General features: G+C 59.7%; 1 protein-coding gene across 3 annotated transcripts; it reads left to right on the forward strand.

Moving 5' to 3' along the window:
- Positions 1-25,518, forward strand: CELSR3 (cadherin EGF LAG seven-pass G-type receptor 3). 3 transcript variants are annotated; one of them, XM_033133148.1, is made up of 36 exons: positions 1-4,002; positions 5,535-6,185; positions 6,522-6,747; positions 7,060-7,175; positions 7,510-7,598; positions 7,706-7,863; positions 8,287-8,450; positions 8,665-8,790; positions 8,881-9,050; positions 9,474-9,659; positions 10,185-10,301; positions 10,689-10,860; positions 11,019-11,160; positions 11,261-11,381; positions 11,668-11,851; positions 12,169-12,270; positions 12,484-12,498; positions 13,646-13,740; positions 13,962-14,171; positions 14,411-14,606; positions 14,877-15,032; positions 15,396-15,570; positions 16,204-16,371; positions 16,570-16,696; positions 16,781-16,987; positions 17,209-17,383; positions 17,610-17,722; positions 18,162-18,241; positions 18,673-18,796; positions 19,053-19,169; positions 19,269-19,417; positions 19,643-19,758; positions 20,042-20,200; positions 20,703-20,903; positions 21,599-22,484; positions 23,799-25,518. In XM_033133148.1, exons 1-36 carry the CDS (start codon positions 258-260, stop codon positions 23,824-23,826), a joined length of 9,966 nt encoding a protein of 3,321 aa, XP_032989039.1. In that variant the 5' UTR covers positions 1-257; the 3' UTR covers positions 23,827-25,518. The 3 variants fall into 3 exon arrangements, with proteins under 3 accessions (XP_032989039.1, XP_032989041.1, XP_032989040.1); XM_033133150.1 differs by having other exon boundaries at positions 20,042-20,173; XM_033133149.1 differs by lacking the exon at positions 12,484-12,498.
- The last annotated feature ends 349 nt before the right edge of the window (positions 25,519-25,867 follow it).

Raw genomic sequence — 25,867 nt, forward strand, 5'->3', positions numbered from 1 at the left:
TTGGAGCGACAGGAGGCAGCAGCAGCGTCGGGGATGCTGTGGTGGGGGAGGCGAAAGCCGGGGCTGCACGCCAAAGGGGCTCTGGCCGCGGATTAGATGGTGCCCAAAGGGTGGCGGCGGGGGCGCGGAACTACAGGCCGAGAGGCGGGGGACCGGGGCGGCGGCAGAGGCCTGGGAGAGGGCCCGAGCGGCGGGGCGGGCCCAAGGCCCGGACCAGGGCGGGGGGCGGTGGAGGCCGTGTGGGGAGGCGGGGGGTGATGGCGAGGCAGCTGCCGTGGTGGGGTCTCAGGGGGCCGACGACCCCGCTACTCGTGCTCCTTCTCCTCTCTTTGTTCCCTCTCAGCCGGGAGGAGCTGGGGGACGGCGGGGACCAAGGCTGGGACCCGGGAGTAGCTGCCGCTACAGGGCCAGGGGCGCGGATCGGCGGCGAAGCCTTAGCTCTTTGTCCCGAGCCACCCGGGGCCCGAGAGGATGGAGAGCCTGGCCTGGGAGTCAGGGAGCCTATCTTCGTGGGGCTTCGAGGGGGAAGGCAAAGCGCCCAGAGTGGTCGTGGGTTCCCTGAGCAGCCGGACGCAGGGCTGGGGGCGGAATACGGGGTCCAGGCATTAGGCAGCCGAGGGCGAGAGAGAGAACAGGGCCCAGGGTCTCTGTTATGTTGGCGCCCAGAGGTCTCCTCTTGCGGGCGGACAGGACCCTTACGAAGAGATAGTTTGTCTCCAGAGGCTCTGTCCCCAGAGGTCCAGGGCCCAGAGAATAGCTCGCCCTTCCCTTCAGACCTTCTGGTTCGGCCCCGTGGTTTTAAGCCGGTGTCCTCCCAAAAGAATGCTGAGAGAGGCTTCCCCAAAAAAGTGGGAACCACACGCTGCTGCGGGGAATTGTGGGCGCTCGGGCACAGGGGTCAGAGTGAGAAAACCACGACATCCCGAGCCGAGAGGACAGTTTCCCGGGCTGACTGTCTTCCGGGAGCTGCGGGATCTGGCCCCGGGCTGGATTCAGCACCGCGCACGGAGAGGACAGCTCCAGCATCTGGTTCAGCACCGCGCGATTATCGGACAGCTCCCGAGCCGACGCCCAAGCGCATGCGCTCCCGCCGTCTCTTCCGCCGCCGCCTCCTTCCGCAGCTCGCCGGGCCGCGCCCCCCGGGGGTCCCGGCGGGGCCAGGAGCCTGGAGAATACCCACAGCCAGCCGGGTCCGCCCCCGTCGGGCCGCGAACCGCCACCCGCAGTTTCCGCAGTACAACTACCAGGCGCTAGTGCCCGAGAACGAGGCGGCCGGCACCGCGGTGCTACGTGTAGCAGCGCAGGACCCGGACGCCGGCGAGGCCGGACGCCTAATATACACGCTCGCTGCGCTCATGAACAGCCGCTCGCTGGAGCTGTTCAGCATCGACCCGCAGAGCGGCCTCATCCGCACGGAGGCGGCTCTGGACCGCGAGAACATAGAGCGCCACTACCTGCGCGTGACGGCGCAGGACCACGGCTCGCCGCGCCTTTCGGCCACCACCATGGTGGCAGTTACAGTGGCCGACCGCAACGACCACTCGCCGGTGTTTGAGCAGGTGCAGTACCGGGAGACGCTCCGTGAGAACGTGGAGGAGGGCTACCCCATCCTACAGTTGCGTGCCACAGACGGCGACGCGCCCCCCAATGCCAACCTGCGTTACCGCTTCGTGGGGCCGCCAGCTGCGCGTGCCGCAGCTGCCGCCGCCTTCGAGATTGATCCGCGCTCAGGCCTCATCAGCACCAGCGGTCGCGTGGACCGAGAGCACATGGAAAGTTATGAGCTGGTGGTGGAAGCCAGCGACCAGGGCCAAGAGCCCGGGCCGCGCTCTGCCACCGTGCGTGTGCACATAACCGTGCTGGATGAAAACGACAACGCGCCTCAGTTCAGCGAGAAGCGCTACGTGGCTCAGGTGCGCGAGGATGTGCGCCCCCATACGGTGGTGCTACGCGTCACGGCCACCGACCGAGACAAGGACGCCAACGGATTGGTGCACTACAACATCATCAGCGGCAATAGCCGCGGCCACTTTGCCATCGACAGCCTCACGGGCGAGATCCAGGTGGTGGCACCTCTGGACTTTGAGGCAGAACGAGAGTACGCCTTGCGCATCCGGGCGCAGGATGCAGGCCGGCCCCCACTGTCCAACAACACCGGCCTGGCCAGCATCCAGGTGGTGGACATCAATGACCATACTCCTATCTTTGTCAGCACGCCCTTCCAGGTCTCTGTCCTGGAAAACGCACCCCTGGGCCACTCAGTCATCCACATTCAGGCAGTGGATGCAGACCATGGGGAGAATGCCAGACTGGAGTACTCCCTTACTGGTGTGGCACCTGATACGCCCTTTGTGATAAACAGTGCCACTGGCTGGGTCTCTGTGAGTGGTCCCCTGGACCGTGAGTCTGTGGAGCATTACTTCTTTGGTGTGGAAGCCCGAGACCATGGCTTACCCCCACTCTCAGCCTCAGCCAGCGTCACAGTGACTGTGCTGGATGTTAATGACAATCGGCCTGAGTTCATGATGAAGGAATACCACCTACGGCTGAATGAGGATGCAGCTGTGGGCACCAGTGTGGTCAGCGTGACCGCTGTAGACCGTGATGCCAACAGTGCCATCAGCTACCAGATCACAGGCGGCAACACTCGGAATCGCTTTGCCATCAGCACCCAGGGTGGTGTAGGTCTGGTGACACTGGCTCTTCCACTGGATTATAAGCAGGAACGCTACTTCAAGCTGGTGCTAACTGCATCTGACCGTGCCCTTCACGATCATTGCTATGTGCACATCAACATCACAGACGCCAACACTCACCGGCCTGTCTTCCAAAGTGCCCACTATTCTGTGAGTGTGAATGAGGATCGGCCAGTGGGCAGCACCGTGGTGGTCATCAGTGCCTCTGACGATGACGTGGGTGAGAATGCTCGTATCACCTATCTACTGGAGGACAACCTGCCCCAGTTCCGCATTGATGCAGACTCGGGGGCCATTACACTCCAGGCCCCGCTGGACTATGAGGATCAGGTGACCTACACGCTGGCTATTACAGCTCGAGACAATGGCATCCCGCAGAAGGCAGACACCACTTACGTGGAGGTGATGGTCAATGATGTGAATGACAACGCGCCACAGTTTGTGGCCTCCCACTACACGGGCTTGGTTTCTGAGGACGCCCCCCCTTTCACCAGTGTTCTGCAGATCTCAGCCACGGACCGGGATGCTCACGCCAATGGCCGGGTCCAGTACACTTTCCAGAATGGGGAAGATGGGGATGGAGATTTTACCATTGAACCCACCTCGGGCATTGTCCGCACAGTGAGGCGGCTGGATCGGGAGGCCGTGCCCGTGTATGAACTTACTGCCTATGCCGTGGACCGAGGTATGCCCCCACTGCGGACTCCAGTCAGCATCCAGGTGACGGTGCAGGATGTGAACGACAATGCACCTGTCTTCCCAGCTGAGGAGTTTGAGGTACGAGTGAAGGAGAACAGCATTGTGGGTTCAGTGGTGGCCCAGATCACTGCAGTGGACCCCGATGAAGGGCCCAATGCCCATATAATGTACCAGATTGTGGAGGGGAACATCCCCGAGCTATTCCAAATGGACATCTTCTCTGGAGAGTTGACAGCACTCATTGATCTGGACTATGAGGCTCGCCAGGAATACGTGATTGTAGTGCAGGCCACGTCCGCCCCTCTGGTGAGTCGGGCCACTGTGCACATCCGCCTGGTTGACCAGAATGACAATAGCCCTGTGCTCAACAACTTCCAGATCCTCTTCAATAACTATGTATCTAACCGCTCAGACACCTTCCCCTCGGGCATCATTGGGCGCATCCCAGCTTACGACCCCGATGTCTCCGACCACCTCTTCTACTCCTTTGAGCGGGGCAATGAGCTGCAGCTGTTGGTGGTCAACCAGACCAGCGGGGAGCTTCGACTCAGCCGCAAGCTAGACAACAACCGCCCACTCGTGGCCTCCATGTTGGTGACTGTCACAGGTGAGAGGTGGGGGCAGGAAAGTAGCCCAGTGACCTCAATCTGTCAGGGCCTCCGGGGCTCCCACAGGGCACCTCAAACCAAAGAGGGATTTCCAAGCCTTCCAAGAATCCATTAGGTTAGGTTCACATAGTCCCTGCTTAGATTCTTGGGAAGTCTCTACAGAACCCCAAAGAGTCTAGGGCATTCAGCAAACCCCATAAAGACTGTACGAACTATCTGGTAGCCCCTCTCCCTCTGAAAGGCTGGAGGTCCTGCGGTAATTCTCTGGAGGTTGCAGGGAAAGCCAGCATAGGCCAGTCAGCCCACACCACACCTCTGTTCAGATGATGGGTTACTTTGGGTCCAGTTTGATCCTCACCCCATCTGTGCAGGAGAGGGAAGCCAATAGTTTAATGGTCAGGAACAGCCGCTTACTCAGGTGGCTTCAGGCAGAGAGTGGCCCGCACTGATCTGGCTACTATCCAAGGGACTGACAGAGGCCCTGCCCTTTGGGGAAATGTCCAGAGGCCTACCTGCCTCTTTCCTGCCACCACAACCCCAGGCTTGCACAAAGCCCTCCCTAATAGGAGGGTACAGGTGGGAGAGGCTCCTGCAATCCTGTCTACTGAAGGCTACAGAAGTTGGCAGACAGGCTTTACTAGTGTCCATTCCCCAATTCTGGAGCATGGATTCCTGGCACCACCAAAGAAGCACAGCCTCCATTTAGCCTTCAGTTCACTCAACAACCAACCTTCATTGATGACCCAATGTGTGCTAGGTTCTGGGGACAAGGCATAGAAGCACCTCGTCCTCATTTCTGAGGGTGGCCACTCAAATCGCAGGATCCAGGTCTGTCTGGGGGGATGGGCAGCTTACTGACCCAAGAATGCTGAAGGTGGAGGAAGTCAGGGTGCAAGACCCTTCTTGAGAGAGGGATCTTGCCAACCCAGGGAGTGGGGTTGAGTGGTCCCAAGGCCAGGGCCCCTTCCAGTACCATGGGAAAGTAGTTTGCTGACCAGAGATACGGGAAGGGTGATCCCTGTATAGACACCTCTTGGTTTTTTGGAGGGGATGTTTCGCGGGTTCTGCAATGCAGGAGGATGGGTGGTCAGTGGCCCTGATTCCTCTGTGTCCTGAGTGGGAGTGGCCTGCTGACCATGATAACTTGGGGAAGGATGGATTAATGACCACTTAGGGCCCTTCTTGTGTCGTGTTGGAGGAGTGGCTTGTTGACCCATGGGCACTGTGTGTGGGGGTGCGGGGAAGGGTTGGTTGATCCCTGGCTCAGGCACCTCCTTGTGTTGGAGGGAGGAGAGGGGAAGCAGCAACTTGTTAACAGTTTATGGCCTCCCACTACACGGGCTTGGGTGAGCCCCCTACAGACCCTGGAGGAGCTGGTGGTAACAAGTCCCAGACCCCCTTGTGTCCTGGCAGGGTCAGATTGCTGACTTAGGTGCTGGAGGACTGGACAGTCACTGGTCCCAGACCTCTTGTGCCCCAGGGAGGGCAGCTGCTGATCCCAGATTGACCACTGCCTCTACCCTGCTCGCAGATGGGTTGCACAGTGTGACGGCACAGTGTGTGCTGCGTGTGGTCATCATCACGGAGGAGTTGCTGGCCAACAGCTTGACCGTGCGCTTGGAGAACATGTGGCAGGAGCGCTTCCTATCCCCCCTGTTGGGCCACTTTTTGGAAGGCGTGGCTGCGGTACTTGCCACCCCTGCTGAGGATGTCTTCATCTTCAACATCCAGAACGACACGGACGTGGGGGGCACCGTGCTCAATGTGAGCTTCTCAGCGCTGGCGCCGCGCGGGGCCGGGGCTGGCGCTGCGGGTCCCTGGTTCAGCTCCGAGGAGCTGCAGGAGCAGCTGTACGTGCGCCGTGCAGCGCTTGCCGCCCGCTCACTTCTGGATGTGCTGCCCTTCGACGACAACGTGTGCCTGCGGGAACCCTGTGAGAACTACATGAAGTGCGTGTCAGTGCTGCGTTTTGACTCCTCTGCGCCCTTCCTGGCCTCAGCCTCCACGCTCTTCCGACCCATCCAGCCCATCGCAGGCCTGCGCTGCCGCTGCCCGCTGGGCTTCACCGGAGACTTCTGCGAGACAGAGCTCGACCTCTGCTACTCCAACCCATGCCGCAACGGCGGCGCCTGCGCAAGGCGCGAGGGCGGCTACACCTGCGTCTGCCGCCCGCGCTTCACAGGTGAGCAGGGCGCGGGGCTGGGGACCTGTCTGGCAGGAGCTGGGGGAACCTCAGGCAGAGCATGAGGGCGGAACCTCAATGTAAGTGAGGACGGGCCATCACTTGAGCCAACTGGGTTCAGGTTGGGCACGGTGAGACCAGAAATCGTAGATCCTGGCCCAGAGACAGCCTAGGGCCGCGAAGGACTTACAGGCCTTATGTGGGGCTGAGGCTGTGAAGGAGGCGTGGCCGTGGGCAGGGCGGGGCTTGAGGGTCTGCGGTAGTGGTCTGGGCGGGACCAGGGGAGGGGCAGGGCACCTGTGGTTGTGACAACCTCTGACCTCGGTCTGACCCTAGGAGAAGACTGCGAGCTGGACACGGAGGCCGGACGCTGTGTACCTGGCGTCTGCCGCAATGGGGGCACCTGTGCCGATGCGCCGGATGGCGGCTTCCGCTGCCAGTGCCCGACAGGCGGCGCCTTCGAGGGCCCGCGCTGCGAGGTGGCAGCACGCTCCTTCCCGCCGAGTTCCTTCGTCATGTTTCGTGGCCTGCGGCAGCGCTTCCACCTCACGCTGTCCCTCTCGTAGGTGTCCCTCTCGTAGTTGTCCGCCCCGTGTCTCTGCGCACCTCCACGCCCTCCCTACTACTTACATGACCCGGACTCCGATTCCTGACTGTCCCATCCTGACGTCCCACAGGACACCGCCCCATCCCTGATGCCCTGCCAGAAGTCTCAGAACTTCACTGCATTTGCCTCCCCCCTGCCCCCCGTGCCCCCTCTCTCATCACTTCCTCTATTATCCCAGCCAGGGTGGGCGCCCCTGGAAACTTCTTGTTGCAGGGATGGTGGGTGTGAGGTGTCCAGCTTGTGACGCACCCTGACCACCCCACCCAGGTTCGCAACTGTCCAGCCAAGTGGGCTACTCTTCTACAATGGGCGCCTGAATGAGAAGCATGACTTCCTGGCCCTGGAGCTCGTGGCAGGGCAAGTGCGACTCACATATTCCACAGGTGAGTGCCATGGGGCTGTGTGTGGTTGAGTGGGTACGTGTGTGGGTGAGACGGGGATGGGTGTAAGCCCTGGGTTCCCTTGGGTTTGCCTCACTGCACACCTGAACACACACCTCCATGCCAGACATCAGTGAGGACCTGATCCCATGGCCATTCTCCGCGGGGGTGTGCTTCTCCTGTCTGTCCAAAGGCACTCTGGTCCAGCCAGTGTGGGTCCCAGTAGGGGGGAGTGATCTGATGCAGCCAGGGTCACCCTGGGCCTATCTGTGCCTACATGACTGGGAGAGGCGACTTAACAGCTCCAGACAACCCTCCGCATACATCCCCCCAACAGGTGAGTCCAACACAGTGGTCAGTCCCACAGTTCCAGGGGGCCTGAGTGACGGGCAGTGGCACACAGTGCATCTGAGATACTACAACAAGGTGGGCACCATCCTTGGCCTGGGAGTATGGGGGGAACTGGGATGCCAGGTTCTGCCCCTCAGTGGTCACCCTGGGGGTCCCGTTGAGTGGTGTGCCTGGGTCTCTAGCCCCGGACAGATGCCCTGGGGGGTGCTCAGGGCCCCTCCAAGGACAAGGTGGCTGTGCTGAGCGTGGATGACTGTGACGTGGCCGTGGCTCTTCAGTTTGGTGCTGAGATTGGCAACTACTCCTGTGCGGCTGCTGGCATCCAAACGAGCTCCAAGAAGTGAGGCCCCCCCAGCCCCTGATCCCCTGCCCTCCCCACCCCACCCCTTCACATACCCCACTTCTCACTCCAGCCTGCCAAACTCCCCATCCTTCCCCAAACCACCAGATTTTCCTCTCCCCACTTAGGACCCTGAAACCCCACTTCACCTTCACTTCTTCATCCCCTACCCCAGGCGTCGACATGCCTCACTCTTTCATCCTCTCTCTCAACCCCAGCTCTTCTACCTTTCCCCAGACCATCTGCCCACCATGAGCTCTCCTTTGCATCTCCAGCTAAAGTAAAGCCCCAGCTGCTCCCCCAACCTGGCCTTACCCTCCCTCCTGAATCACCTTACCCTCTGAGTCCTGCCTTCCTATGGCCCCCAAGAGCAATCCTACCCTGGCCCCAGTTCCACCAATGACTAGGACCTCTGTCCCCCAGGTCCCTGGACCTGACGGGCCCTCTGCTCCTGGGGGGTGTCCCCAACCTCCCCGAAAACTTCCCCGTGTCCCACAAGGATTTCATCGGTTGCATGCGGGACCTGCACATTGACGGCCGCCGAATGGACATGGCGGCCTTTGTTGCAAACAATGGCACTATGGCAGGTAGGCTCTGTCCGTATCATAGGGAGGGGTGGGTGACTACATGGCGTGACTACAAATCTGACTTCACCCCTCATCACAGTCCAGCCTTTAGGGCCCCTGAGAAAACACAGGACTGAGATCATGGCCACTTTCGGCCCCTCTGAACCTCTATGTTCTGTCCAGCACTTGTGCCCCACCCCATGTCTCATATCCTCCATGTGCCTTTCTCTCCCAGGCTGCCAGGCCAAGCTGCACTTTTGCGACTCAAACCCGTGCAAGAACAGTGGCTTCTGCTCAGAGCGCTGGGGCGGCTTCAGCTGCGACTGCCCTGTGGGCTTTGGTGGCAAAGACTGTCGGCTCAGTGAGTGGGCCACATGGGGCAGGAGGGGCCTGCAGGGTGACTTCTGTTCCTGAGGTGGGGCCTGTGACCCTGCTCCTTTTATCCCCTCAGCCATGGCCCATCCTCACCATTTCCGTGGCAACGGCACACTGAGATGGGACTTTGGAAATGACATGGCCGTGTCTGTGCCATGGTACCTGGGGCTGGCATTTCGGACACGGGCGACGCAGGGGGTCCTGATGCAAGTGCAGGCTGGGACACACAACACGCTCCTCTGTCAGGTGTGTCTGTCCTCCTGTCCCTTCTTAGACCCTCAGGTCTCAATTGATAACGCCACTGGCAACATTACTGTGAGTTCAGGCTTGATCACACAGCATATTTCTCTGCCAGGTGTATGACCATAACGGACCTTGCTCTGGACCCTGAAAAGGACCCTTGATCCTTTTCCCACCACGATGTATGCAGAGCACCGATAACTCTCTTGTGCTAGATGCACCAATCCACGACCTCTGGTCCTGACCTCTACCCTCTAACCTCACTCTCAGCAACATAGTGTCCCTGGGCACAGTGCCCTATGTGCCAGATATAGTCTTGTTCCTGCTATTCTGATATTCTTGACCTCTGAGCCCCCTGATTTCACCTCCTGACTCAGCTCCAGCCTAACTTGGGGCTCTGACCCCAGGCCTGTGCCTCTCTACCCACAGCTGGATCGGGGGTTGCTGTCTGTGACGGTGACCAGGGGCTCTGGCCATGCTGCCCACCTCCTCCTGGACCAGGTGACTGTCAGTGATGGCCGGTGGCATGATCTGCGGCTGGAGTTGCAAGAGGAGCCAGGTGGCCGGCGGGGCCACCATGTGCTCATGGTCTCACTGGACTTTAGCCTCTTCCAGGTCTGACCTCTGACCCTGGGGTAGTCCATTTTGTCTTCCAATCAGACCACCTCATTTGATCCCATCTCTAGTCCAGCCCCTCTCAACTCCCTCCCCTGCCCATAGTCTGATAGTCTCCCACCTCCTCCTACCCTGCCAGCCAGGCTGGGCCATTGCCAAGCTCTCCTCATGTCAGGGAGGCTACCCAAATTTCTGGCCTGGTCTTGAGGTACTGTTGCAGCCATCACTTTGCCTAACTCCTGGAAACCCCTTCTGGTCGCTGTCCCGATCTCCCTGGCTCAGAATCATGGGATTTCAGCACCTGTCTGAGGCCAGGTCACGACTGAAACCTTCCTGTCATCCATCTCCCATGCTCTCGCAGGCCCTCCGTCTTCGGGAGCAGCTCACTCCCAACCATTCCCTTGGTACAGAGGGATAAAGTATGGTCATGCAGGGCTAGGACAGGCCAGGACTGACTCTGGGCTAGGGTAGGGTTCCGTCAGCCCCCCACCCTCACCCCCAATGCTGACTGTCCCTTTCCCCCAGGACACCATGGCGGTAGGGAGTGAGCTGCAGGGCCTGAAAGTAAAGCGACTGCATGTGGGAGGCCTGCCCCCCAGCGGTGAAGAGAAGATTCCTCAGGGTCTGGTTGGCTGTGTTCAGGTGGGAGTCAGCATGGGAACATGATATGGGGCATTGTGAGTGGTCAGAGATCAGGGGGCCTTGGGACCTGAAAAGCTGTTCACGTGAGAGATGGCGTGGGGGTGGCGTGGGGTGGGGACCCAGAGCCATCAGAGACATGTCAAGCCTTTCTGTGCTGTTGAAGGTGAGAGTCTAGCTCAGATTATCAAGGGTCCTTAGAGGTGATGTGTCAGGGACAGTACAATTAGGGATCCCATGGGGGGACTGAATTGGGGATATTGGGGTCAGGGTCTGGTGTTTTTTGGGAGACTGCATGTCAGGAATCATCAGACTAGGTGGCTGGCTCTGTAGAGCTTGGGGCTGAGATGCTTTGACATGGGTCTCATCCCTGGCTGGCTGTGTCCATAGGGGGTATGGCTCGGCTCCACGCCTTCGGGGTCCCCGGCCCTGCTTCCCCCCAGCCAGCGAGTGAACGTGGAACCTGGCTGTGTCATGACCAACGCCTGTGCATCCGGGCCCTGCCCACCCCATGCTGACTGCCGAGACCTCTGGCAGACCTTTTCCTGCAAATGCTGGCCAGGTGGGGATTGGGGGGGTGGTGTGATCTGGGTGGAAACCTGGGGCTCGTGGTAAAGACCAGGGCACCTGGAAAGCCTAGAGGAGGGGACTGAGAAGGACAGGTACCTGTTCTCTCTCATGCTCTGTGGCCAGTGTCCTGAGCTCTGACCTAACCTGCAGGTTACTATGGCCCAGGCTGCGTGGACGCCTGCCTCTTGAACCCTTGTCAGAACCAGGGGTCATGCCGGCACCTCCCAGAAGCCCCCCATGGCTATACCTGTGACTGTGCAGGTGGCTATTTCGGGCACCACTGTGAGCACAGGTAAGGGGTTGGAGGCTGAGATGATGGGAAGACCTGGTGGGAAGTAGTGGGGGTCACTGAGGTATCAATGGAGGCACCTCACCTGCCTGTCCACCCCCAGGATGGACCAGCAGTGCCCGCGGGGCTGGTGGGGAAGCCCAACCTGTGGCCCCTGCAACTGCGATGTTCATAAGGGCTTTGACCCCAACTGCAACAAGACAAATGGGCAGTGTCACTGCAAGGTGCGCCTGGCCTCTGACCCCGACCTTTGAACTCTGCCCTAGCCGTGGATTGCGATTCTTATCTGGCTTGCTGACCTCTGCCCCCGCGTCAGGCCTTGACCTCCTACCCCTGTCCTTAGACCTAACTGCCATCTCTTGTCCTTGCCATCTAACCCCTCCCTGAAGTTTTATTGGAGGCCCCGTCTTCCTCCTGGCCTGTGAGGAGCGCTCTCTTGACCTTTCCTTGATTGCTCTCATTCCCAAGCTCTGACCTCTCACCTCAGGCCCCTGACCCATTCTCAAACAGGAGTTCCACTACCGACCGCGGGGCAGCGACTCATGCCTCCCGTGTGACTGCTACCCTGTGGGCTCCACCTCGCGTTCATGTGCCCCCCACAGCGGGCAGTGTTCCTGTCGCCCAGGAGCCCTTGGCCGCCAGTGTAACAGCTGTGACAGTCCTTTTGCAGAGGTGACAGCCAGTGGCTGCCGAGGTGAGCAGGCTCCACCCAGCTCCACACATAGGAGACTAGCTCTGGCCTGCCGCCTGCCGCCAAGTTTCATGGCATTCTTAGCTCTTTGGGTAGGAACTGTGGGAGGCTTCGCTGAGGAGACGCTGACACCCAGGGGATCCCCACATTTGCCCCAAGTGCTTTGATGACCTGTCACAGAACCTGACAGGCCAGCTCCCGTGAGGCCAGCAGGGGAATGGTGGCCAGTGGGCCTGGGTTGGGTGGTGGCGGGACAGTGGGTGTGACTGTCACTTGTCCCAGCCCCTGGCCCTTTGTCTGAGCACCTCCTTTCTCCCTAGTGCTCTATGCTGCCTGCCCCAAGTCCCTGAGGTCTGGCGTGTGGTGGCCCCAGACCAAATTTGGCATCCTGGCCTCAGTACCCTGTCCTCGGGGGGCCCTGGGTGAGTACCTGGGGGGCAGGCACGTAGCTGAGGGTAGGGGTGGGCCTGTCCTGTGCTGGAGCCACCTCTTTTCCTGAGTTGGGTGGCCTTGTTCCTGCAAAGAGGTGGGAGTGGGGAAGGGGTCCATGTGGGCCCATCACTACCTCCTAGGGGCTCTGGGTCCCCCCACACACCTCACTGAGCCTCCGTCTGTTTCTCTTGGCTTCTGGGCAGGATTGCGGGGTACAGGTAAGGGGTACGTGTTTGCTGAGGTGCGCTGCCCCCTCCCACTGCCAGAGCTTTTGCAAATCCCTCCTGCTGCCTGGTCCCTGCAGACCCCTCCCACTGCCTGAGGTTTCTAAAAGCTATTCCCAACTGCTTGAAGTCCCTGGACGCCCCTTCCTGCTGTCTGAGGACCGACCCCAGGGGCCTTTGTGATGCCTAAGTTCCTCAGAGACCCCTCCCCACTGTCTGAGGACCCTGAAGATCCCTCCCCACTTCCTAAGGTCCTTGCAGACACCTCGTCAGTTCCTGAGGTCCCTGCAGGCCTCTCCCTACTGTCTGAGGTCAAGAAAGACCCCACACACACACCGTTTGTGGACCCTACAGACTCCTCCCCACTGCCTGAGGTCCCCGCTGAGCCCTCCCCGTTGCCTGAGGTCCCCTGCAGTGGCTGGATAGATTGTCTGTGTATGCATGCTCGTGTGTGTGTCTTTCTGTGCCTGCACACACGTCTGTGAGTCTGTTTTGAGGGGAGGGGGTTCTGTGTTTAAGGTAGGGACCCTCTTGGCTAATGGCTACACGCCCAGGTCAATTCTTACGCAAACCCCATCCCAATCCCACAGTCAATGGAGAACCGGCAGGAGAGTCATCACTGGGGCAGTTAAAACTTGTGTGATAACTTCCCCCCGCCCCCACGCTTTGGTCACAAAATACTCCTGGAGAACCTGGTCTGTGTCAGCATGTCTGTGTGTATGTGTATGAGAGAGCATTGTGTCTGTATGTTTGTCCTGATCCATGCACCTATGTGTGTGCAGATATGAGCATTGGTGTGTGTGAGTGTGTGTGCATTTACCCTGGGCCACATGTCCGTGAACCTCTCCTGGCCTTTGTATGTGTGTGTGCGCGCGCGTGCGCACATGTGCAAGCGCAGGTGTATGCACAGCTCTGCCCTTGTGTACACCTTTGTAGTGGGTGTGGTCTGCAGACCCTTCGGGAACTGACTGACAAGCAGCTGGAGCCTGCCTGGACTGGAGGTGGGGGCTGCCCCTCCAGCGGTCCAGCCACAGATGCCTAGTCCTCTGGTCTCTGCCTCAGAACTCCTCCTGGGATGGGAGAAGGTGCTGTGGTCCCCTTCTCACAGGCCCCAGGTCTGACCAGGGCTTGCCTGCTCCAGGTGCTGCTGTGCGGCTCTGCGATGAGGACCAGGGTTGGCTGGAGCCCGACCTCTTCAACTGTACCTCCCCTGCCTTTCGAGAACTCAATCTGCTGGTGAGACTGCCCAGACCATGCCCTGCACTCAAGAGCTGCCTGGCCCCGGCCCCAGCCCTGGCCTCAACTTCCCCAGGCCTGTGGTAGGCCCCAGACATCACGCCCCAGCCCTTGACCTGGGCTTTTCCTGGTTGCCCTTTAACCTGGCCTAACCCTTCCTGTGAGGCTTTTGAGAAAGGCCTAAAGGACCACAGTGACCACCCACATCTTTGTCCTGGCAGCTGGATGGCCTAGAGCTGAACAAGACGGCACTGGATACCGTGGAGGCCAAGAAGCTGGCTCAGAGGCTGCGGGAGGTGACCGGCCATACTGACCACTACTTTAGCCAAGATGTTCGAGTCACTGCCCGCCTGCTGGCCCACCTGTTGGCCTTTGAGAGCCACCAGCAGGGCTTTGGGCTGACAGCCACACAGGATGCCCACTTCAATGAGGTGGGGCTGGACCCTGTGTTCCTGACCCCCTGGCCCTGGACTCTGAGCCCTGGCTCCCCCATTCAGGCCCCTGTAGGCCCCAGGGAAGTGAAGGCTTTGGGCTCTCCCTCTTCCCTCGTCCTCTCCCACCCCCTTGCCAGCTGGGGCCCCTCTGAGCACCTGACCAAACCCCTCAGGCCTGCCCGGTCCCCGCACACATCCTCACCTGGCTGAGCCCACTTTCCCCTCCCTCCTCCCAGAATCTGCTGTGGGCCGGCTCTGCACTGCTTGCTCCAGAGACCGGGGACTTGTGGGCAGCACTGGGGCAGCGAGCCCCCGGCGCCTCCCCTGGCAGTGCAGGGCTGGTGCAGCGTCTGGAGGAGTATGCGGCCACGCTTGCAAGGAATATGGAACTCACATACCTGAATCCCGTGGGGCTGGTGACGCCCAACATCAGTAAGTGGGTAGGGGGGTTGTCAGGGGGAGGGGGAGGGCAGCGGGCTGTGAAAGGACAAAGACCTGGAGTTCTGAGGAGCTGGGGGCTACCGATGTCAACCTTAATGGCAGGAGGCTGGGTTGCCACCCTCAGCGCTTTGCAGGGCAGGCTCTGTGCTGGTAGCAAGGAGGCTATGGGGTGTGGGACTCGGGTATGGGATGGGGTAGGAGGGAGTGGGACCCTCAGCACAGGGAGGAGATCCTTCATGGTCTCACCCCTCTTCCGGCCAGTGCTCAGCATTGACCGCATGGAGCATCCCAGTCCGACCCGGGGGACCCGTCGCTACCCTCGTTATCACAGCAACCTCTTCCGAGGCCAGGATGCTTGGGATCCTCATACCCACGTGCTGCTGCCTTCCCAGTCCCCACGGCAGTCCCCACCTGAAGGTGAGAGCCCTTGGTGACCCCTGGGCCAGGTTCTGTTTCCTAGCCCCGCCCCCACCACCAAGCCAGATATCAGGTCGCCCTCCTGCATTTCTCCCCTTGCCAGACCTCTCCCGTGTCAGACCCTGTGAGAGACTCTTCTCACGTCAACTCTCCCCCCACACCTGGCCACACCACTCTCTCACCACAGATGACCTCTCCCAGGCCTGATAGTTGGGATCTAGTCCTGGGAGCCCATGGTCCCTTCATGGGCTCCTGCTCGTCCTGTCCCCCAGTTCTGGAACTGAAGGGTTGGGTTCAGAGTTGGGTTTGTGGGTGCTCGGGGTTGGAGGTCACTGACAGTGGCTCCTCCCCCTCCCCTGGCAGCTCTGCCCACAATCAGGAGCAACATGGAAAACTCCACCACCTCCAAGGTGACCCCCCCACCAGCTCCTCCGGAGCCCGAGCCTGAGCCTGGGATCTCCATCATCATCCTCCTAGTTTACCGTACCTTGGGAGGGCTGCTCCCTGCCCAGTTCCAGGCTGAGCGCCGGGGCGCCAGGTACACAGTGGAGTTACTCCTAGGCCCCTCACCCTGCGCTGCCTGCAAGCTTAGCACCCAGCCTAGCACCCTGGTTTTGGAGGGCAGATGAGCAGGTTCACGGGCACACAGATGGTCCTATGCACAGCTCCAAGGAGCCTTGTCCACGCCGGCCGGCTGACTTCCACGGCAAATGTGTTCTGTGGAATTGTGCAGAGTGGCAGACAGACCCTGAGCCGTGATGGGGCAGTCACATACAGGAGATGTAGGCGCCGGGCAGACAGGCAAACTGGCTGACAGACAGGCAGAAACAGGCCGGCGATGGAGGTCAGTCAGACGGGGGTGGCAGGGAGGGCAGTTTGAGGCAAATAGTGTGGAGCTGCTCAGGCCTCAAGCCCCAGTGTGGGCAGTGGGTCTGAAACCCCTTGGCTGAGAGAACCTGCCATTCCTACAGAACCATGACGCCCTAGCTAGGCCATAGACCCCTGCTTTTGAAGCAGCCCAGCAGAGCTGAAGGGGTTCTCAGAAATAGCATCCACTCGGGAACATCCCAGACCGTGGCTTGGCCACGGCAAGTGGCATGAAGACAGTAAAGCAGGCAGATGGAGGTCAGGGAGGTCGCAGTGTCCGAGCCCAGGTGGGGTGTCTCCTCAGGCTCCCCCAGAACCCTGTTATGAACTCCCCGGTGGTCAGCGTGGCTGTGTTCCATGGACGCAACTTCCTACGGGGTGTCCTGGAGTCCCCGATCAGCCTCGAATTCCGCCTGCTGCAGACGGCGAATCGGAGCAAGGCCATCTGCGTGCAGTGGGAGCCACCTGGCCCGTGAGGACCTCCACTCTGGAAACCCTTAGTCCCCTGTTAGCCCCTGGGAGGCCCAGCCCCTGTGCACCCAGACCCATGAGGAATGCTGCTCCCCAACTCAGATCCCCTCAGCCCTTGCCACCGCCTCTCACAAACCCCTGCCTGGCGATGGGGCCCTCCTCAGAGCGGGTGGGAGGTCTAACTGCCCTGTGGCTGCAGGACGGACCAGCATGGCATGTGGACAGCACGGGACTGCGAGCTGGTGCACAGGAATGGGTCCCACGCACGGTGTCGCTGCAGCCGGACAGGGACCTTTGGGGTCCTCATGGATGCCTCCCCCCGTGAGGTGGGGCTGTGTTCAGGATCCCGAGGAAGTGGGAGGGTCTAAGGGCAGGGGTGCCCAACACCAGCCACCATCCTGTTCCCATAGCGGCTAGAGGGCGACCTGGAGCTGCTGGCTGTGTTCACCCACGTGGTTGTGGCCGTGTCTGTGGCCGCGCTGCTGCTGACTGCGGTCATCCTGCTGAGCCTGCGCAGCCTCAAGTCCAACATGCGTGGGATCCATGCCAACGTGGCCACCGCGCTGGGCGTGGCAGAGCTCCTCTTCCTGCTGGGGATCCACAGGACCCAAAACCAGGTGCAGGGTCAGGGTCAGGGGACCGGCATCCTGATAACCTCAGCTGGCGCAAGAAGGCCTGGGGTCAGAGGTCAGGGGTGCTCCAGGTGGGGCCAGGGTTTGGGGCAGGATCCTGAGGTAAGGCGCTGTGGTTTAGGGGTCAGAGGTAGGGAGCAGATGCCTGTGGGGATCTGAGGCGGGAGAGGCGGGAGAGGTCCTGACACCCTCTGCCCTGCCTTCAGCTGCTGTGCACCGCGGTCGCCATCCTCCTGCACTACTTCTTCCTTGGCACCTTCGCCTGGCTCCTCGTGCAGGGGCTGCATCTCTACCGCATGCAGGTTGAGCCCCGCAACGTGGATCGTGGCGCCATGCGCTTCTACCATGCCCTAGGTTGGGGCGTCCCTGCTGTGCTGCTAGGTGAGGGCCCTGCTCACTGGCCCATCCCCTCTGTGACCCCTGATCTCCATCCATCACATGGCCTGACCCCTGCCCCCGCCCCCAGTCCTGATCATGACCCCAACCTCAGCACCCCCATGCCCTCTGCTCCGGGAGAGGCCTGCTCTCAGCCTCAGCTTCTCTCCATCCTGAGAGCTCAGCTGCTCTGGAACACACCCCTTCCATCCTGCCCTTTCTCCCCTGCCAGGCCTTGCTGTGGGCCTGGATCCAGAGGGCTATGGGAACCCCGACTTCTGTTGGATCTCGGTCCATGAACCCCTCATCTGGAGTTTTGCAGGCCCTGTGGTCCTTGTGATTGTGGTGAGTACCCTGCCCTTGGTACCACCTGTGTGTTCCCCTGGGAGGTGGAAGGGGACCCTGCAGCAGGTGTGGTGCTGTCAGCTGAGGTGTTCCAGGCGGCAATCCGCAAGCTTCCTGGGCTCAGCCTCTCCCCTGTTCCCCAGTCAGCTAGCGTGGAGATGGAGACATGGGATCACATGGCTGCCTCTCCCTGCCTCTGCCTCCCTGTATCTCTCTTCTCTTCTGTCTCTCCACCTCTCAGTGTCTCTCTGGCTTCCTATCTCTGACTTTTTCTATGATTCTAAGTTGCTGTGTCTCTTTTCGTTCCTTATCTCTAGTGTGTGTGTGAGTTTCTCTGGTTCTGCCTCACTCTCGGTGAGTGTTGGTCTCTGTCTGTCTCTCACCATCTCTTTCTCTCTCTTCCCTGCCCCCTGCTCCACATGTCTGGCCATGGGTCCAGATGAACGGGACCCTGTTTCTCCTTGCTGCCCGCACATCCTGCTCCACTGGGCAGAGGGAGGCCAAGAAGAACTCTGCGCTGTGAGTTGGCGGGATGGGGTACATGGGAGGCTCTCACCCCTCCTGGGTCGCGACTGGGGTCTCCAGAGCATCTCTGGTGCAGGCTGGGTGCCAGATACTGGGTAGTGGGAGGAAGTCACACCTGCCATGGCCTGCGGTTCCCTCTCTGGTGCCCTGGCCATACTGTGGCCCCACATATGCCTCTTCCCTGTGTCTTCCCACGTGTTCCCACCTATCTTCCATGTTTTCTCACATGCCCCCGCTTCCTGTGTTTTCCCCATGTCCCCTCATGGCTCTCTGAGTACCTGGTTCTTTCTCTGACCTGCCATCTCCCCTAGTGTCGTCCTGAGATCTCCATGTTCCTGTGTAAATTCCTTTCCTTCCGTGTCCCCTGCATGAGCGCTGTGTGACTCTCGCGTGTCCTCCTGTGCCCTTCCATGTGCCCACGGTAGGACCCTTCGAAGCTCCTTTCTGCTCCTTCTACTGGTCAGTGCCTCGTGGCTCTTCGGCCTCCTGGCGGTCAACCACAGCATCCTGGCCTTCCACTACCTCCATGCCGGACTTTGTGGGCTCCAGGTAACGCTGGCGTCCGTCCCTCACCTTGGACCCGATGGGGTTTCAGCAGGGGGTTCCAGCCCTGGGCAGGGCTTTGGCCTGGGACTTACTCCTGCTGGACGCCTGACGCCAGGCTGGGTGCTGATTCCAGACTGAGCTTCGCTGACTCTAGTCACTTGTGCCACTCTGACTTCTCACTGCCTTGCTGACCCCCTGGCCCTTCTCTGACCTTCTCTGACTCATTTCTGATCTCTCATTGACCCTTGCTCACCTGCAGGGCCTGGCAGTGCTGCTGCTCTTCTGTGTCCTGAATGCCGATGCCCGGGCCGCCTGGACACCAGCCTGTTTGGGCAGGAAGGCAGCACCCGAGGAGGCCAGAGCAGCACCTGGGACGGTGAGGGGCTCTCAGGGCTGGGGAGTCAGGGTGGAGGCCCCGGGAGGCCCTGTGTGAGGCTTCCCCAGGGCTGGCTCACACTCCGGCCCCCACCCTCAGGGGCCTGGGGCTTACAACAACACCGCGCTCTTCGAGGAGAGCGGCCTCATCCGCATCACTCTGGGCGCCTCCACCGTGTCCTCGGTGAGCAGTGCCCGCTCCGGCCGGACCCAGGACCAAGACAGCCAGCGGGGCCGTGGCTGCCTCAGGTGAGCAGGGGGTCTCATCGTGCTGGGGACGCACAGCTCAGGCAGCCCCACTTTACCAGGGGTGGGTGTTATCAGGCCCCATGTCGGCCATCTGTTGCTGCCTCTGCCCCAGACGCCTCCTGGAATGCTTCAGAGCCATTCCACATGCACGCACAGAAATCCCAGCCTCCAAAGCACCCCATTACATGCCTCTTTGATGGGGTGGGGGGGCTCCTGCATTTCCAGGGACAATGTCCTGGTTCGACATGGCTCGACTGCTGACCACACTGACCATAGTCTCCAGGCTCACGCTGGCCCCACTGACCTGGATGTGGCCATGTTCCATCGAGATGCTGGTGGAGGTGGGGGCCTGGGTCAGGGAGGAGGGAGGCAGAGGATCTCCCCCCAATTCCCCTTTCTTCTGCCCCGAATTAGGAGCAGCGGCTGACTGCAATGAGGCGGGCTCCCCCCAGGTTATTGCCCCAGGAGGCACCCAACCCCACCCAGCCCTTCTGTTTCTACCCCCACTCCAAGCTCTCCCCAGGTCCCCAGCCCCCTCTCGGCAGCCACCCTCAAGAGTCCCCAAGTCCCTCCCCTCTCCAAGCCACTGCTAGGCCTTCCTCCTCCTGACCTTCCTGCCTCCAGGAGCAGACTCCGACTCTGACAGCGACCTGTCCTTGGAGGAGGAGAGAAGTCTGTCCATCCCATCATCAGAAAGCGAGGACAATGGCCGCACACGGGGGCGTTTCCAGCGGCCACTCCGCCGGGCAGCCCAGAGTGAGAGGCTCCTCACCCACCCCAAAGGTGACCCCATAGATGACCAAAGGACTCTCCATATTCCATTTGGGTGTGACCCAGGGACCCTGCTATCCCCTGAGGATTCCTGGGACCAACCTACTGGGAACCTGGGTCATTATTGGGCCCCCACACCCCTTTTGCCCTCCAGCCTCCCAGCTGTGTTCTCCTGGCTGGAGACCCAGGAACAGCCCGGGCAACAAAAGTGCAAGGTCAGGGATGTTGTAGGATGACGTGTCACCCCTCCGGCCTCTGGTCTTCCCTGAGGGTTGGGGTTCTGCTCTCAGCCGTCAGGCTCCCCCACCCCCAGTCTCTGTCCACCTCCAGTAGGGAGTGAGGGTTATCAGTAACCCCTCCCTGCATGGTTCCATTGATCTGTTCCGACCTATGCTCAGTGAGAACCACCAGGGTTTCAGGAGTTATTTGGGTCGGGTCACTGAATCTGGGTAACAGGGGTCATGAGTCACTGGGGTCAACCCAGAGGCTCCTGTAACCTGCCCTGGCTCCACAGATGTGGATGGCAATGACCTCCTGTCCTACTGGCCAGCCCTGGGGGAATATGAGGCTGCTCCCTGTGCTCTACAGACCTGGGGCTCCGAAAGGCGCCTGGGGCTGGACACCAGCAAGGATGCCGCCAACAACAACCAGCCGGACCTGGCCCTGACCAGTGGCGACGAAACCTCCCTGGGCCGGGCCCAGCGCCAGCGGAAAGGTGTGATCCCTGACCTTGGCCGATACTTCAGGGACCCCAAGGATCACTCATGCCCTAACCCAGGGATTTCATCCTCCTAATCCCAAATTGCTTCACAGGGATCCTGAGAGCTCCTCTTGCTTGGATCTGGGGGGTTTCTGCTCCTCTACCCTTCACGGTCCCCGGGGACGGCCCCATCCTGCCCTGGGAATTGCCTGCCCCTGGTCTGCATCACAGAAACCCCAGGGACCACTCCTGCCCCAACCCAGGGGATCCCTCCTCCGCCCCCAATCCCAGTCTGCTTTGTGGGGACCCTAGGAGGTGCTGTACCCCCATCTCAGAACTCCTGCTCTAATCTGGATGGTTTCCGCCCCCTACCTTGCTTTACAAGAACCCTAAGAGGTTGTCTCTGCCCCAACTCGAGGGGTTTCTGTCCTCACTCCTGTTTCACAGGGACCCCGGGGACTGCCCCTCCCTCTGACCTCCGGGGCAGGTTTGCCCCTACCCATGTACATGGGGACTGCCCTGTCCTGACCGAGGAGATTATTGTCCCATCCTGTCGCCTCTCTGGAATTCCCAGGAGCTGCCTCTGACCCTCCTCCAGGGGTTTCTGCCCCCAGTCCTGTGACACAGGGATCCTAGGGCTGCTGTGTTCCTAGACCCAGGGGGTTCCTGCCCACCCCCTATACACCTGTCCCCCATTTGTTCCCTCACAGGCATCCTGAAGAATCGATTGCAATGCCCACTGGTGCCACAGACCCGAGGCGCCCCTGAGTTGTCCTGGTGTCGTGCAGCCACCTTGGGTCACCGTGCTGTGCCAGCTGCCTCCTATGGTCGCATCTATGCTGGAGGGGGCACAGGCAGCCTTTCACAGCCAGCTAGCCGCTACTCCTCCCGTGAACAGCTGGACCTGCTTCTCCGGCGGCAACTGAGCCGTGAGCGACTGGAGGAGGCCCCTGCCCCTATTCTGCGTCCCCTGAGTCGGCCAGGTTCCCAGGAACGCCTGGATGCTGTGCCAGGCCGCCTGGAGCCCAGGGATCGGGGCAGCACCCTACCACGGAGGCAGCCACCCAGGGACTACCCTGGCACCTTGGCCGGCCGCTTTAGGTCACGAGATGCGCTGGACCTAGGGGCTCCCTGCGAGTGGTTAAGCACACTCCCCCTACCCCACAGTGTCCGGGACCTCGACTCACAGCCCCCACCTCTGCCCCTGTCTCCTCAGCGGCAACTCTCAAGGGACCCCCTCTTGCCATCCCGGCCCCTGGACTCTCTGTCCAGGAGATCGAACTCAGGGGAGCAGCTGGACCACGTGCCTAGCCGGCACCCCTCACGAGAAGGCCTTGGGCCACCCCCACAGCTGCTTAGAGTTCGGGAGGACCCAGCCAGTGGTCCTAGCCATGGCCCCTCCACAGAGCAGCTGGACATTCTCTCCTCTATCCTTGCCTCCTTCAACTCCTCGGCTCTCTCCTCTGTGCAGTCCTCAAGCACGCCCTCCGGCCCTCACACCACTGCCACGCCTTCTGCCACAGCCTCTGCCCTTGGCCCCTCCACACCACGCTCAGCCACATCCCACAGCATCTCGGAGCTGTCTCCAGACTCAGAGTAAGCAGGGTCCAGCCACCTGCTCACATCCTCATCAGCTCAGGGCAGCCTGCTGTGCACGCTGCCCTGTGTTCTGCCACAGAATGGTGTGGGTTGGCAGACAGTGTGGCCTCCTCCAGGCTCAGCACAGCAAGGCGGCCACAGGCTGAGGGCAGAAATCTGGTAGGAAGTGGGACTGTGATGAACATGGGCTTGCTGCCTGTATGATTGGGCCCAGCCACCCTCCCCCGTCCCTCCTGGGCTAAGGAGGAAAGATGGTACCTTCCAAAAGGACTTAAGCTAGTGGAGGGGGGAGGGCAGGAACCAAGCAGAGGGGCAGGGAGGAGAGGAGGAGCCTGCTCAGGAGGCTGTGTTTACCGGGTAAGTGTGGGGTTAGAAGGGGTCAGAAGGAGTGCCAGGATATGGGTGTCTTATATTCCAGGCTGAAGAGCTAACTTTGATGGTAGACCATTCATTTATTCAGTCAATATTAAGTTCCTCCTGCCTCTGGGCACTGTGGGGTTGGGCACACAGGAAGTGAGTGGGGACCTCTGTCAGGCATCTGTGGGGTAGGGGATAGCACACATTCCCAGGAAGCAGGTGGATACACAGGAGTCAGAGAGGGCGTGGGGAGGAACCAAGAGTTGCCAGATCTTGGAAGCCAAAGGGAGAGCTTAGTTTTAAGGAGGAGGAATAGCTAGGTCAGGCTCTGTGGAGGTCTGTAGAGTGAGAGGGCTTTGTGAGGAGGGGGACCAACAGAATCTGAGCAGAGTTGGGGGAAGAGAAAGGAAGGAGAGAGGCAAAGGATTTGGGGGCCTGGTGCCCAGGGCTCTGGAAGGATGGAGGGGTGAGAGTAAGAAGGAGCTGTGAGCACCAACCACCTGGATCCTCTTGCAGCCTAGCCTGGGTGTCTGGCTATTGGGGGTGGGGGGCGGGCAGGAGGCGGGGAGAAGCTGGGGGCACTGAGCAAGGGTTCAGGCTCTGGAGTCACACTTGACTCTCTGAGCTTCAGTTTCTTCATCTGCAAGATATGTCTGAGATACAGGGATTTTTGAGACAGAATCTGTAGGGTGCCTAATGTAATGTCTATACATAGTAGATGCTTGCTAAGTGCTTAGAGAAAAGACATTGGTGGCCTGCCAAGGGGCCTTGCTGATGGGTCTGGGGGGCCCAGAATGGGCGAAGGGATTGGAGAACCCCAAAATGGACGTAAGAGGGCTAGGGACTGAGAGGCAAAGGTGATGGGGCAGGGGAAGGTGGGTGGTGGGAGTCCAGATCTACCTGACTCAGAGCCCTCTCAGCAACAGCCTTTGCTGTCCTCATTCAACTCTGCAGAGTTCCCAGAAGTGAAGGTCACTCCTGAGGGAGAGACGGACAAGCCGAGGAACAGCCGAGAGTGATGGAGGATTTGGGCCAACAGAAGAAACTCCAGAAGTCGGGCTGATCTTGCCCCTGTTGCCGCAGTGCTGACTGTCCATGCTCATCCGTGAGCGTGTGAGCATGTGTGGAACAGGTGTGCAGGGCAAGGGAACTGAAGGGAGGACTTTTATACGTTTTTGTACCTTTGTAACCAGAGAGATATGCTTATGTTATTTTTCAGCTTTTCTGTCACCTGGGGTTCTGAGACTGGGCTGGGAGAGGGAGGGGGACAGAGGGAAAGAGGTGCAGAGTTTGGCCCTATTTGGGTCCCTGGCAAATCATATCTCTTTTCTCTCATCTTACTGGGGTAGATTCAGGCAAATGCACCCTCCCCGCCCCCGCCCCAGGTTGATCTGAATATTGTCGGAACCCAAAGTACAGAACTGATCTTTGCTTTTTCTTGGATGCCCCAAGGGCCAAACTTCTGGGACTGGGGGTTGGTCTTGGAAAGAGGGGTCCTCTGACCTCCTCATGGGCTCACTCGTGCTGCCCCTCCCCATGGACGTGGATGTTTATTATGTGGAGTCCTTGCCACTTACTGCCTTATGACCTAGGACTGATGCTGTGGGTGCTCGTGGAGCAGCAGATGTCATGTTTACAGAGCAAGGCTTCCCTTCCTCCCATCGGGAGAGGCTCAGGCCTCTAATCAGACATTCCCTGCAGAGGGTGGGCCCAGGGGTCTTGATTCAGCCCCAGCCCCGGCTGTGCGCAAAAGTTGTCTGTGGTGCCATTTGATTCCCTGACACTGCCCCCTGCTAGAATTTATTCTGAAGAGTGAGGTAGGAGGGAAAGCAAAGGGAGCAGAAACAAGGGATTTGGAGACACAGAATGTAGGTGCCACTGCCTCCCAAGTTTACAGGAACCTCCCTGGCCCTAGGCACCTGGGCTGCAGGAAGAGACGCAGTTCCACCTCTCCTTTATTCTCTTCTAAAGGGAAAAACGACTGTTACGACCTGTTCACAAAACTCTTTTATTACTTTGTCTGATGTCTAAAACTGGGGATTTTTATTGTTACTTTGTTTACAGGTCCAGATTTAAAACATTTTAAAACTTTGTTTACACCTTAAAACTTTGAATTTCTATACTTTGTTTACAGTTGAGAATTTTTTTTCCCTTTGTTTACAAGTGAAAAGTAGAGACAGTGGGAGAGGGGCTTGGAGGACCCACCTGTGAGGACCCTGGGCCTGGCCATATGGAGGGGTTTCTAACCCCTAGCTCTCCCAGGCCAAAGGTCAGCCCTGAGTCCCCTGCTGAACAGCAGACCCAGAAGGCATCCTCTGACCACTGGGAACAGTGGTGGTGTAGGATTGCTGGGGGGGAGTGTGTGCAGACACCCCCTCCCCTATGCATACTTTTGGGAGGCAGTTTCCAAGGAGATTAAAAGTTCTACATTACTGACTGGTGCCAAATCCTGCCAGCCAGGACCGCAGCTCTCCTTACCCAGAGTGACCCCCAGCCTTTGAAGGGTTGAGGGGTCCACTGTTGGGGAGAGAGGGTTGTCCTTGCTATGTCCTAGGTTCTGTAGATGCCCCTCTCTGGGGGTCACCCCCTCTAGCCCCATGGCCCCCTTTCCTGTCTGTGTAAATTGTTCCGTGAAGCCGCGCTCTGTTTTGGGAATAAACTTCTATAGAAAATGGTTATTGCCTCTTTCTGTTTGGTGGGATCAGAGGGCGGCTATGAATGATTCAAATCAAGCTGACCTTTGGGAGAAATCTGAGCACTGTCTTACCCCCCTCCCCACCTCCACCCCCAAGAATATCCAGCTATTTTTAGCCTATTTCATCGGAGATTTGGACCAGGTTCCCATCTCTTTCCCTCTGAATTCTGGCCTATCACCTTGTGATTGGGGCCTGAAGTATGAGCACAGGTGCAGGGAGTAAGGTCCCAAGGGAAGCCCCTCCTTTAAGGCAGCAACGTCCTGAGTCTTCAGGGCTGCAGCTTTACCCTGGCATTTGCCCTGGCCAGGGGTCAAACCAACCCTAGGA

The sequence above is a fragment of the Rhinolophus ferrumequinum genome, chromosome 17 (assembly GCF_004115265.2).
Source record: "Rhinolophus ferrumequinum isolate MPI-CBG mRhiFer1 chromosome 17, mRhiFer1_v1.p, whole genome shotgun sequence".
Classification (NCBI taxonomy): Eukaryota; Metazoa; Chordata; class Mammalia; order Chiroptera; family Rhinolophidae; genus Rhinolophus; species Rhinolophus ferrumequinum.